We start from the raw sequence: 13,821 nt of genomic DNA on the forward strand, positions 1-13,821 counted from the left end.
AGCCTACTAACTTCTCAAGAGAGAAGCTCAGAAAACTTGATGACAATCAGAATCTACATCCTCTTGGAAAGAGGAAGATTCCTGAGGCTTTGGAAATTTCCTGTGTTCCCCATGACGATGGCCCTCTTCCAGGATACCCGGGCCTGTAAGGACCCAGCTGCAAAATCGTGTCATGCCTTCTTCGCTCTTTGCTCTAAGTGAAGACACAATTAAGCACCACAGGGATTTACTGACTTTCTGTTATCTGGATGATCTATAGGATAGGACATATAGTGCAAGGCATCCCCAAAACTTCACTTTTTTTCATATGATTAGAGAAGGAAAATAGGGTTCAATATTCCCTGGAATTGTCCACAACCTTAAACACCAACTGCATCATGTCTGTCCTCCACTGTCTCAATTTTCATTCCTATAACTGATGTCTTAGTTCAGGTAAAATGATAGCGCTAAGATCCCCATCTCATCTCCAAGCTGTTTTTAGTCTTATTTTAGGTTCACTGTAAGATGTTCCGCGGTACAATGAGGTGGAATTTAGAGTTCAGAAGATGGGTGATGGGGCAGGGCAGCGTTCTGAGTCAGGAAATCTTAGTTTCACTCTAATTCTATATGTGAGTCTGACAGTACAGAATTTTTTGAAGACGAAACATGAATACAGTAGCCTATAGAATCTATTTGTGTCAACTTGACTAAGAGCAAAAAGTTGTAAAGGTTTAATTTTTATCTTAGGAAACCAGAGTTAGTTGGGATTCTACAATGAAGAGAAAAAGGTAGACTTGTTTGTTCCAATGTATTTATGGGAATGGACATGATGCAAGGCAGGTTATGAAATGTCAGCACTACATGCAAAAATTCATTGACACTTTTGGTTCTCAGAACCTAATGCTAAACTGATTTCTCAGATTTTTTAAAGACACATTCTTTGTTGGGTGAGGTCAAAATAGCAGGTTCAGTATTTAATCTACTCTGAACATATTAGCCGAAGTTCTGAAAACTAGCTTAGTGTTTTATGTTACTTATCTAGGATATGCGTGATACATGAGACTAGTTTAAAGCTAATTCTGCTTTGAGCAGGACACTTTCACTTTATAAGAAGGATGCTAATTTTAAACAAATTGTTCTGTGAATTTTGAAAAGTTAGGTGTATCAGATTTTAAAACAGTGGGCAGAATGAAATATCTTCATTTTAACTTTGAAAAAAGTGGAAAAAAATCAACTTGACAACATTTCTGGTTTTCTTTTGTCTTTTTATTAATATTCTCCTCTTGCTCTATCTCTAGGAAATGAGAAAACAAGTGGATTTGGAATGCTTTTTAACTAGTCTGGTAAATTTACTCTATTGAACCTGGTCACCCCAAAGCTGAAATTGCAGTTCCTTAGTAAATGGCTTCACATTTAACGTTCATCACAAAAATGTTGAACTTGGGACACAGAATGGCTAACCTTGGCACCAAAGAGCAGTTTTCAAAGGGACCTATTTCCTCCACAATCAAATGGCAAGGTACCTCATCTAATAAATAGGTCACATTGGGAATTTTAAACATATTTAGTCTTAGGAAAAAGAAATAGCTCCAGAAGATAAGGTCACAGAGGCCTAGTGCAAAGTTTTCTTTCTGGACAAGATGTCTGCAAAGGACATTTTTATAAAATTGGCATTCTTTTCATAAACTGAAAGCACTCAGCTTAAAGGCAGAATTAGTTTTAAGCTAGCCTCATATCTCTCACCTGTTTTGTGTCTCATAACCACTTATAAGTCTTTATAAGCACACTAAAGACTATTGACTTACCAAGTATCCCTTTTGGCAGCAAAAAATTGAATAGAATAGAGACAGTTAATCATGGTAACATTTACAAGCAATGTAATAGCTAAGAACAAATGCCAAAACACCAAAATGCCACTACTTAAGTGGCTTTTATGTGCCTATGATAATTTAGAATAGCTAAATGAACAGCATACTTTAAGATTAGAAGTCTTAGATATCCCCATCCAAAAAAAAAAGAAAAAAAAGGAACATAAATATCTGTTCAGGGCAATAACATCAGAATAACAAATAGAAAAATGTCTAAAGCTAAAAATTAGTAAAAAATCTGTTCTAATAGAGATTGGCCACTCTGCATCCGGAATTTCTTGCGTGTTATTTCAACAATTAAATATTTTGTATAATTTGTCTTTTAAAACTGACATTCGCCCTGGAAAAATATATTATCCGTGAGTACAGATCAGTGTTTTGATTCAAGGACTATTTTAAGAATCTGGTTAAACATGGAACTTTTAGCAGAAAAAGGCACATTTCGTGTAGAATTTTGGGGGAATCCTGAAACTCTCCACGGAACCCAAGTTGTGTGGCATGGCTTCACTTCGTTCTCATTTTTTTTTTTTAATTTAGTTATTTTTGGCTATTTATTTGCTCCACAGCAGGTGGGATCTTCCTGGACCAGGGCTCAAACCCATGTTCCCTGCATTGGCAGATGGATTCTTAACCACTGCACCACCAGGGAAGTCCCTGGCCTTGCTTCTTAATTCTGTCTCCAAGTGCGAGGCCCCATCCTAACTCCGTTTTGCTGCAAAGCTCTTAGAGCCAGGCTGTTTACCTCCATCCTCTCCCTACCTTCCCCACACCCATCATCTCGGATTGAACGCTGTTCTCTTGGGGGGGAACCCCTAAGGGGTTCTACCAGCCCCTAAGGGGGCTGGTAGACAGTCACTCCGTGGCCAAGCTCAGAGAGCCCAGACCTACTCTCACTTATGTTTTGTTCATTCACAAGCAACTAAGTGATCGTCCCTGGCTATGGGGAAGTAAGTCAAGACTTCAGGAGAACAGCTCGTATGAGCTCGCTTTCTGCAGGTGATTGGTTCTTTGGGACACTTCCCAGATTTCTTTACCCCTGGTTTACTTTAAGGCTTATTTTTGGGAGCAAAATTTCCAAAAATAAGTCAACCACATTCTACAGGATCAGTTTACATTAGTTTGTGGATGCTTCCAGACTTGTGTGGATTGTTGGGGGCAATGAACCCTCAGCACACACCCAGAGTAAACCAAACAAAGCCCTGTGGGATTTATACAAAGTCCACAGACATGCTGCAGCACAGTGGTTTGATGGGATCTGTTTATGTCCATTAGTGGAAAGAGTGGCTGCTTTCCTAAGGCTCTGAGATGCACCACAGTGCCTCTAATGGGTTATGTTCTCATCCGCCTGAAGCGTGAACCTTGCTTTGGTGGATTCCTAACACCCATGTGTCCCATCAGCCAACCTCTCGAGGTCAACAGGCAAACACAGGCCCTGCAGTGCACGTGGTAGTGCTGAAGTGTGCACGATGAAAGGCAGTTCAGAAGGAGGGGGAAAGCCTGTTCTAGAGGCTTCCTGAGACACTTGTGACTACGTAACTCCTAACTGTGCCCCAAAGTAGGTAATGAACTTCTTTCTTCTTCTGAGCCCAAGATAACACCCAAGAAAGAAATACTTTCTTCTACCTAAGCCTCCTCTGTTTTCTGAGCCAGCCAGGCCTGAGAGAGGCCCCCCGACATGAGGCTTTTGGGAAGTGGAAGGGGTGGGTGGTAGCACCGTTCCTTGGGCCAATTCCCTTTGCCCCCCAAACTCACACATACTTTGGATGAACTTCCCCTCCAATACCCCTTCTTCAACCCTCCCTTGCACAGGCCATGATTCTTCTAAAGTTATATAACTTGGGATAAAACAACAGCAACAGCAATGATTCCTAGGCTTGCTGGCATCTTTAAGATGACTGGCTGTGCAGAGAAAGGAAACAGAGGGCTTCTCTATTTGGGACTCAAAGCACACAAGACATTAAGGTACGGCATGCTTTAAAATTTCCTGACCACGGTAATTCCGTTGATTATTAACATCCAATTGTGCAAACTCCAATAACATCGTTATTTTACAATTATAAAATTTTTGAATATTTTCCACTTCAAGGTAAATTACACAGTGGGGCATACTTGTACATCTGGGCAGAAGTACTATATACCTCTCCATGAAAAAAATTATAATAACATGACTTTCACTCTTTTTTTTTAAGACAATAAAATTTAAAACTTGGTCCCTGACAACTAATAGGAAATTAATTGTCTTTGTATGGATCTGCACACGCATCAGTGAAGAAAGCTGTCCCTCAGTCTGGCGGGTAGAGATACTCACACGATGTGGGCCAAGTTGAGTGGTTTCTCAGGCTGGTCAGGGAACATGGGGTGCAAAGGTTCACGGCTGGAAGCACAGCTCAGAGACTTGCTTAATGCATTGGTGAGCTTCTTAGCGGGTGATTTCTGGAAGGAAGAAGAAAGGTTCAAGTGATAACCATCAACATTTATGTAACATTTCATCAGATGATTTGTTTTCATAGTAGATATCCATTCATTCATTCAGGAAATCTTTGATAATCTACTCTAAGTCAAGGATTTTTCTCTTTGCTGGGACCAGAATGCTTGGAATTAGCCATCAGGGTAACTGCCTCGGGCTGCACAGTGTCAGCAAATGCTGTGATAAATGGAAGCAGTCATTGTGCTCAGGACGTCTGAGCTGGGACTTAATGAACAGCAGGGGTCCTTCTGACAAAACTCAGGGGACTGGAAGGTAATTCCAGATGGAGGAAGTTCTGGAGAGGAAAGCAGGAGGGAGACCACTGAAGTCTTATATGCCGCGTCCAAGACTGTGGTCTTTATCTCAAATGCAGAGGGAGACAATGAACAGGTTAAATCTCAGAGGTGACCTGATTCTAGAAGGACTGCTTCTCTTTAAGAACAGAAAAAGGTTTGAGAGGGGATAGGAATGGAAGTAAGGAGATGGGTAGGACGTTTTGCGGGAATCCAGGGGCAAGATGTTTCAGGTGTGGCTGGACACATCCGGTTAGAAGGAAAAGTGGAACTTCACTCTGAGTCTCTAGAATTTATGTTCTTTCCAGAGCATCATGCTACCTCTTTTTCATTTGGACCAGTGGAATGTTTATTTTAAAATTTCACAGCTAAGGTGATCAAAAATAGCCTACCACATATAATAAATCTTTACCCCAATTTTTCCTTTCTGTGAGAAGCGATTTCTCATTTTGTCACTTTCTTTGACACACAGAGTCCATAACTGGCAACATAACGAAGTGACTTTTGTCCTCATTTTTAAAAGCTAAGTAATGGGAACATTGTCCAAGAAGTCCCTCTTTGGCTTTTGCTAGGAGGTTTAATTCTTAGAACACTTAAAACAGCAGTAACAACAGCTCTTCACCCCATAAACATTGGGGCTCCTTTGTCCTCGTGAGGAGTCTGATCCTACTCTGTAAAGACATTGTCCTGCCATATAATTGCAGAGTTCAAAACCCCTAAGAAAAGGCTCCTTATCTGACTTTACATAAAACAACAATTACAAACGATTAGTCTATAATCACCAACCCTCTAGGACTTGGAATAGAACATATTTGAAAATTGGTAAGACGCTGACAATAAGAAAATAGAAAGTATTTCCTCCAGCGTTCTATACGAAATTGTATTTCATGATCTGTCCTAGTATATCTATTCTCAGCATGTGATATAGCCAGTAGTGATGGGTGGCATTTGAACTGGCATCAAGCCCTCAGTATACAATGCCTTAGTGAAGAACTCTTACTTGAACTCAGAATCTGACACGTGCTAAACAATTAATATATTTGCACTGAATATCAGTTCCCAATAATAATTCCTAGAAAGAACACTCTGATTTAAAATGTATATTCTCACTACTCAGCCATAAAGAATGAAATAATGCCATTTGCAGTAACATGGATGGACCTGGGGATTATCATACTAAGTGAAGTAAGTCAGACAGAGAAAGACAAATATCATATGATATCAATTCTATGTGGAACCTACAAAAAATGATACAAATGAACTTATTTACAAAACAGAAACACACTCACAGACATAGAAAATAAACTATTGTTACCAAAGGGGAAAGGTGGGCAGGGAGGGATAAATTAAGAATTTGGGATTAACATATACACACTACTATATATAAAATAGATAAACAACAAAGACCTACTGTATAGCACAGGGAACTATACTCAATATTTTGTAATAACCTATATGGGAAAGAATCTGAAAAAGAATAAATATATTATGTGTATTATACATATATGTATAACAATCACTTTGCTGTATACCTGAAACTAACACAACATTGTAAATAAACTATACTTCAATTAAAATGCATATCTGAAGACCGTTGTAAAAATAAAAATGAGTTACTCTTTTAAGTAAAGACTATAGGTTGATTTGAGACACATTAAAATATAGAAAAAATGCTTTTAAAAAGTCTGCATTTTCTTGTGATACAACTATTCCAAGAGGAGTTGGCAGGACTGATGGCACATTCCACGAAAAAGAATCTGTACATAGAGCAATACTTTCACAGAAGCACCAGAACAACATCACTGGATCTGGTCTTTGAGTTGAACTGAGACAGAGGTCAGCAGACTGTAAACCACCTGAACAGCAAGCTCACGGGGTCAAATTCCTCCCATAGACTCAGGGCCATGTGCTCCTGAGAACATTTTCATCACATGGACAGGTCACATTTAGCAGGTCAGTATCACAGATCACCTCCAGCAAGTTAGTCACTTGCAGTACTCATGAAAAGATGATTTTCTAATATCTCCCCCTCCTCTAAAAAAGTAGAATGAAACAGCATCCTTAAGCCCACACGCTCGCAGGTCTTTCCTTCATGTTCCAGTCATGCAGTTAAGACAACTCCAGAATCTAACTAACAATAATTTTTAGGCGATTCCCACAAACCACCCCCAAACTTGAAAAGAACCTTAACTTACTGTGAAAATGAGATTATGTTCCAGAAGGTGCTTGCTGTTTGGCTGTTACCTAAATCGATACTGAATTATCTGTATTCCAAGAAGTAATATCATTTGAGTCTTCCTATATTTTAAGCCTTAGGAAGCTACACTGGGTTCAGACACAATAAGTAAGAGGTCCCAGTAAGGTGGGGAGTGGGAGGGGAAGGAGGGAATGTGAGAGGAGAAGGTAAGCGTGTCGCTTGATTCAGTCACCATGCTTGCCGTTCCCTTGTATTCTGGACGACACTCACACATCCAACTGTAAGTATTGCCTGGACCTTGCCTTACCCAGGACGTGTACTCTTTCATTTGGTGCTGGTTGCTATGGGAACCACCGGCATGTCCCCTCCAGAAGCAGTCCTGACAGAGCTGGTAATTGTGACACTGTTGGCATCGGTAGCGAAATCCCATCATACTCTCACTGTGGCAGTACGAACACTCAACTGGATGGAAGACTGAGGGGCAAGTTAATGAAGAAAAAAACAAGAAAACAAAAGTATGAGCCAGAAGAAGGAAAAATACAGTCCGACAAGAATTGCATTTTTCTGCTGTGCGCCATGATTTCCGATGATCGTCAGTTTTCACCGAGAGAAGCAATAAGTTTATTCCTAGACTCTCACTACCCTTTTCCAGCATGTGTGTGGAGGTGGGAGAAACAGAAGGGGATGGAGGATAGGGGTTCTTTTAAGGGCAAATCTCTGTAATTCCATTTGCTCTTCTTACTCCCGTCCCTTATACTACGAGACTATAAATTACCCAAACTGGCTCGCCTTTCCCCCAAATGCTCTCTGTCTCCAGGAGATCAGCACAGCTCACGGAAGACTCAGAAGCACAACGGATGAACACAGCTGATTGCCCAGTGGGTTGAGAGCAAATATGAGAGAAATGGAAGAGGAGAGGAAGAAGAAAGAAAGGCAAATGGAAGAAGAGTAGAAAAACTGGATGGGAGAATTGAGTTACTTTTTAAAAAATGGAGTAGCTAATGGGCTTATTTAATGAGTGACACTGCTTTTGTTTAACAGATTTTTTTTTTAATTTCCCGAGAGGCAGATGGATAGGGCCCAAAGAGATGAATAAGTTGTCTGAATACAGTTCTAAGTCAGATAGCTCAAGAGACACAACTTCCTTTGGCAGAAAATTTGAATTATAAAGCAGGCAAGGTAAAATATTTGAGATTTGAATCCAAGTAACTGCATGTTATGAGCTAAAGATATCAACAACAATAAGAACAACTCATGCTTTTGGTAAACTTTTTCTCTGGCTAAGCAGCCAGGGAAAATATTGCAAATAAAAATAAATCAAGATGAAAAGTAAATTGTAAAAACAAAGACATAACCAGTTTTGAACACACTGTCTTCTGAACCAGCATCATATTCCCTTTTTCTGCCTCCTGGGAAAGGCTGAAGTGAGACTTGAATCTAGGGACAACTGTTCTGGGACAGGGCCTAAGGAACTCATTTCCTGCAACAGGAAATGCTGAGAGAGAAGCCATGAAATGACAAGTTTATAATTGGAAAATGACTAGTTCTTAAACTGCAAAACAGTAATATGAACTCATCGTGCATGATCTGGACCTTGATTGCTCTTTGCTCTAGCAGATGAATAAGTAGCATAAAAAAAAAATCTGTGACTGGTAGTGCTTACAGAGAAACTAGTAAGTTCATTCTTTAAATCTTCTCCATGAGCAGAACAGGATAGATTTATAACTTTAACTAAGGGAGATAATTAGGGCAGATGCCAGATGTTCTAAATGGGAATTTAAAATAAGCTAACTTTAACCCCAATGTATATTAAAGATATGTGTGGAAGTTAAGATTATAGTAAGAGATAGGAGATAAATTATTTTCTATTTAAGGCTAGAGAATTCCCAGAGTTAGATTAAACAGTAAATAAGAACATCTAAAGATCAGATGGAGGCAATGGATTGTTCCATGTTTAAATTTCTTTAAACCTTGCTCTGAACTGTATTTTATATTTAAGTTTGGATATGCCAAGAGTAATTACTTTTAACATAGAAATACTTGCTTTTATAAAAACAAAAGCACATGACGAAAGTTACATTACTCATTTCTTTTACATAACTACAACCACTGAAAGCTTACAATTCGGAGCATATGACTAAAGACTAGCAAGGTGCAACCATCCAACTTTTTTCTATCTCCTCCACCTATTCCTGATGGAGTGCCTAGGAAGAAATAGTTAATGCCAGGTATACCAAGAGTAGAAGTTCATACCTAAAACAAATACTAGAAAATGTCACATTCCTTACTGAGGTTCTCTTTCCATTACAGTAAGTTTTTTTTTTTTTTTTTTGCGATACACGGGCCTCTCACTGTTGTGGCCTCTCCCGTTGCGGAGCACAGGCTCCGGACGCGCAGGCTCAGCGGCCATGGCTCACGGGCCCAGCCGCTCCGCGGCATGTGGGATCTTCCCGGACCGGGGCACGAACCTGTGTCCTCTGCATCGGCAGGCGGACTCTCAACCACTGCGCCACCAGGAAAGCCCTACAGTAAGTTTTTAAGCCACACCTGATTTGTAACTGAGAGGCAGACTGTGAGATTTAATAAATTTTTAGAACGGACAGTCCTAATTGTGCAGTTCACTTATAAGGCCTTACTGATGAGGGAGACAGGTTAGTTCTATTAAAATTCAGAACTACTAAACAGACCTCCCTAAAACAATGACCTTGGCTTAATAATTGTAGATTTGATGGCCTAATTTCGGTAATGAAAAAAACTGCCTTAGGAGTTTGGGATTAACATATACATATATGTTATTTATATGTATATTAACATATACACATTCCCATATTTAAAATAGATAACCATCAAGGACCTACTGTATACCACAGGGAATTATACTCAATATTTTGTAATAACCTATAAGGGAAAATAATATATATTTTATTTTACATATATATATATATATATATATATATAACTTAATCACTTTGCTGTACACATGAAACTAATGCAACATTTTAAATCAATTATACTTCAATTTAAAAAAAAGGCTAAAAAAATTGTCTCAGTAGTAACTACTCACCGTTTTCTACATTCGCCAGTCGATGCAGAAGGGGCAGCCAGACCAGGCACTGCGGGGGAGGATCTGACATGAGTGTGTCCAAGAAACCATTTAAGGTGACTTTTTTCTGCATCAAAAAACCCATAAAAATTTAGAATCAAGAATAATCTTAACTTACCTGCTATGTAAATATCATTTGAGATAGAAGAAACAAGACATTCAATTAACCTCTAATAAATAAACAGCTTGAAACTAGTTCTGAATTTAAAACATTAATTGCTTTTTATATTTAAGCCTACATAAGACTGGATTATCTCCACTGAGGCTGAGTCAATATTATCACAAGGAATAAAACAATTCTGAGGGGATCATTTTCATACATGAGGGACAGTATGAAAATGGTGAGGAAAGATGGAGAGTAGACATTCTCCATAAAATTTTACCCAATAGTACATCACAGCACACTCGACAATTTCCGTATCAGTCTTCTAAATTTGTAGAACAGCTTCCCTTTCAAAGCTCCTCAACTTCCATAAGGACTAAATATTTTGTGGTTAATGTGAATGGTTCTGCTATACAAGATTAGGAGTGAATCCTGTTCGGAGGGAGCTATCCTTCCCTGTTAGAAAAGAACACTCTAAATTAAAAAAAAATTCTCTTCTCTACTTTCTTTATGTATCTTTTCTTACAGTTCAGTCGGATTCTGTGTCATTATCCTGGGCTTTTCTGATGCAGAAAAGAAATGTATTTTATCTATAAGTTTCTTTCAAAATGAAAAAAATAAGAAGTTATATTAATATATGATATTTTCATAGTATGAATGACAAAAAATTTACATGCAAAAATCACTACTTTATTTAAATTTTTGAATTAGAATATCAAGGTGGATGGGATAGTTTGATATTTTTAGATAAGAAATCAGCCCTGAAGAGCTACAGTGCCTTTTCAAGGCTTAAACCTTACACTTGTCCTTGTAATTCACAAAACAACTGTCTTGGTACCCTTCTATTAATGTTTTCTTATTGGCAGATATTTACAGTTTTAGCTTTACCTCATAATACTAAATAAGCTTTTTATAGGGTTGTTATTAGCATTATAATTAAAAGATAAATTATGTAAAGTATAAGTAATGAGACAGTAGTTTTTCAAAAGCTACTACAATTCATATGTCTAAAATAACACTGTGTTTCAAACCAATCACTTGGGGCGGCTTTGCAATGAAGCAATTAAAGCAATTTTGGAATTTCATCATTCGAACTGCTGCTATAGCCAGTTTATGAAGCACAAAAATAAACTGGTCTTATTATTTTTATTAGTGTTGCCTCTTTTTGTACTTTACATGATTTTATCTATTTTGACCATTCATCATACTGGCTAAAAATCACTACTGGAAGTCAAGAAATGCTACTATGATTTCCACATACATAAATTTCTCATCATTGAGGGTATATAAAAGATTATATAATGGGCAGTCTCTAGGATATTTCAAAAGGAATTTTGAGCAATGGCAACATCCTATAAATTTTTTTGAATAGATAAATTCTATTAGATTAAAAAAGTCCTATTATTCTGGCTGACTTTTAATGAGAAATATTCTGAGGCATTAGTATATTTCCTGAGGATTCTACAACGCACTACCTAAAATCAACAAATGTACAAACAAACAAGTAAATCCAGGGGCAGAGAGATCAGTTTGGGGTTTAATGCAATAGGCCAGGCAATCGAGGATGATGAGGAGAGAGATCTGAGAAAAGTCTGGAAGGTGAAATCAGTAGGACTTGGTGATTGATGAGAAGTTCTGGGTGAAGAAGTTGTATAGAAGGAGGCTTAGGTGAATGGATCCATTCTGAGGTCACCAACTCGAAAGGGAAAGGGAACTCCAAAGAGGAGTATGCTTTAGCTGGGGACAGAGGCCAGGTATCTAAGCCAGCCTGGGGGTGAGGGCGTGGGAAAGGCCAGAAAGGCTTCCTGGGTGAGAATCCATCCTCCTCACCGCCCCCTCCTCCCGCCCCGCCCAGCGGCAGTAGAGTTTGATACTTAAAGTATCAAGCCATCCCTTCTCTTATTGAGTGTATGGATACATTTATAATTCTATATAAATCCATGACCTACGGGGATGCCCAAGGCACCACCTTTGACCTCTTAGATCACCAAGTAAACAGACAGATGAGGTTTACTAGCTGGAGGTAAATGCAGCTTTTCGGTGGCTGCTAAGGACTGATTTCTTATTTAATGGATCCTTTTAGAGGACATACTTGGTTAGTTCGGATTTTTAAAAATTGTAAAGAAATCTTCAGTTTATGGATTTCTAAATCTCCACTATGCTGTGCTGAAGAATAGTTCTAGACACGTAGATTTTCCACATGACTGGAGAGATATAAACACGGAGAGTCCCCCAAACTAAGCAGCTTCCCTTGGCTGACTTGTACCACCCCAGTTAAAACATGTTGCTCTGAGCCCCAATGTAGTGGAAGATTTAGGGCCTCCCAGATGGCATGGGGCATGTGCTGTGATTCCTTTCTTGTCTCCTTTGCTAAACGTTGGTGAAGCTCGGTGCTGGGTCAGACTCATGCTTCATGTGAGGCTGAGTAACAATTCAACCCTTTTGATAGTGTGGTGGTAATAATGTTTCCGAGGGTATAGCGTTGCTGTAGGGGTTAAATTAGACAATGCAAATAAAGAACTTAGCAGGATGCCTGGTTCATGGTCAGGAAACACCACCTATTATGATTATCCAAATGTGTTGAGTTCAGTTACTGACTCAGAGGTCATTTGTCAGAAGCTGGAAGATACACTACAAGTTACCATGAAGAAGTAGTGACTCGGAGTGACACACAGGAGAGCAGCCACTGAGAGACACTTCCTTAAACAAGTTTTCTCCTACCTGTTGAGAGAAACAGGATCTAGCTGACTGTTCTGTGTAACCAAATGAAGGCCCTTCAAACACTGCTGTGGGTAGTTTGAGAACTTCCCGCAGGAACTGATCGTATCGTCCATAAACCATCACCCCACTGGAGTCAGAAATCATTGAGAAAATATCTGATGGATGGAAAAGGAAAGATCTTTATTCATCACATAAAGATTCCCCACTGTTTTAGTTCAATATATCTACTGCAAATAACAAAAAACGTGGCAGAAACTAAATATTTAATTTATTATGAAAGAATAATATGCAAACTAGTTTTTATGCTGAGATATTCCTGGCATGGTGTTTCCTCTGGTGTCTTTCTGTCGATGATTCTGGCAAACAGCATTAACTAGTAATTTGGATAAAATTAGCATATTTTGATAAGACAGAGAACATCACATTTTTAGTTTGAGGTCAATTATCAACTCATATATAATTCGACGGGAGGAATTTTTGTACATGTGAGAAATATGCTTACCTCTTTTGAAATACACAATGAAAATATTACGACAATGTTAGGGTGTGTGTGTATCTAGCAAGTGAGCTATTTACCCGTCTATATTGTCACTAAAACGTTTGGGTTTTGGTTTAAGATATTGAAAAATGAAAGACATAATGGGGATAAGGATGCAATGAAAACACTTGATTAACTTCCCACAGAAGCAGAAAACTTCCTATAAATCACAGTGTTCTGGGTGGAAGGCAATTGATTTATGGGGAAGGGTCTTTTGCCTCATGCAGTCGAGAGGAAGCCTGGCCTTGCCGACGATCAGTGAGGTAAAGTCAGGGTTCCAGATTATTCTCAGCAGAGCCACTGGTTTCACTGAGCCTCTTTCCTTCAGTTTCTGCCACTGTGGGCACTTAATGAATATTACCGGCATAATTTCCCCAGGTACTCTATATTTCCTCTGTGGAGATCACTACTGGAAGGAAAGGGTTGGCTATTATATGGTTTGTCACCATGCTAGATTGTAACTAGGCCAGCACAGCTGCTGGGATAAACTGTTGTAAAGTCAATATGCTACCTCTGCTCATTTTGGACTTAATTTTTCAAGGTCAAAATGTA

At 38.9% G+C, this 13,821-nt stretch overlaps 1 protein-coding gene across 15 annotated transcripts in view; it reads right to left on the reverse strand.

The window, feature by feature from the left end:
* DTNA (dystrobrevin alpha) overlaps nt 1-13,821 on the reverse strand; it is a 390,818-nt gene that overhangs the window by 59,155 nt on the left and 317,842 nt on the right. For all 15 annotated transcript variants that reach the window (XM_079942540.1, XM_079942544.1, XM_079942545.1 and 12 more), the window contains 4 exons: nt 12,732-12,886; nt 9,869-9,974; nt 7,112-7,278; nt 4,156-4,280 (listed from right to left, as the gene is read on the reverse strand). In XM_079942540.1, coding sequence (XP_079798666.1) covers nt 4,156-4,280; nt 7,112-7,278; nt 9,869-9,974; nt 12,732-12,886 — 553 coding nt within the window. The remainder of the gene's footprint in view (nt 1-4,155; nt 4,281-7,111; nt 7,279-9,868; nt 9,975-12,731; nt 12,887-13,821) is intronic.

The sequence above is a fragment of the Stenella coeruleoalba genome (genome assembly GCF_951394435.1).
Source record: "Stenella coeruleoalba genome assembly, chromosome: 14".
In the NCBI taxonomy this organism is placed as follows: domain Eukaryota; kingdom Metazoa; phylum Chordata; class Mammalia; order Artiodactyla; family Delphinidae; genus Stenella; species Stenella coeruleoalba.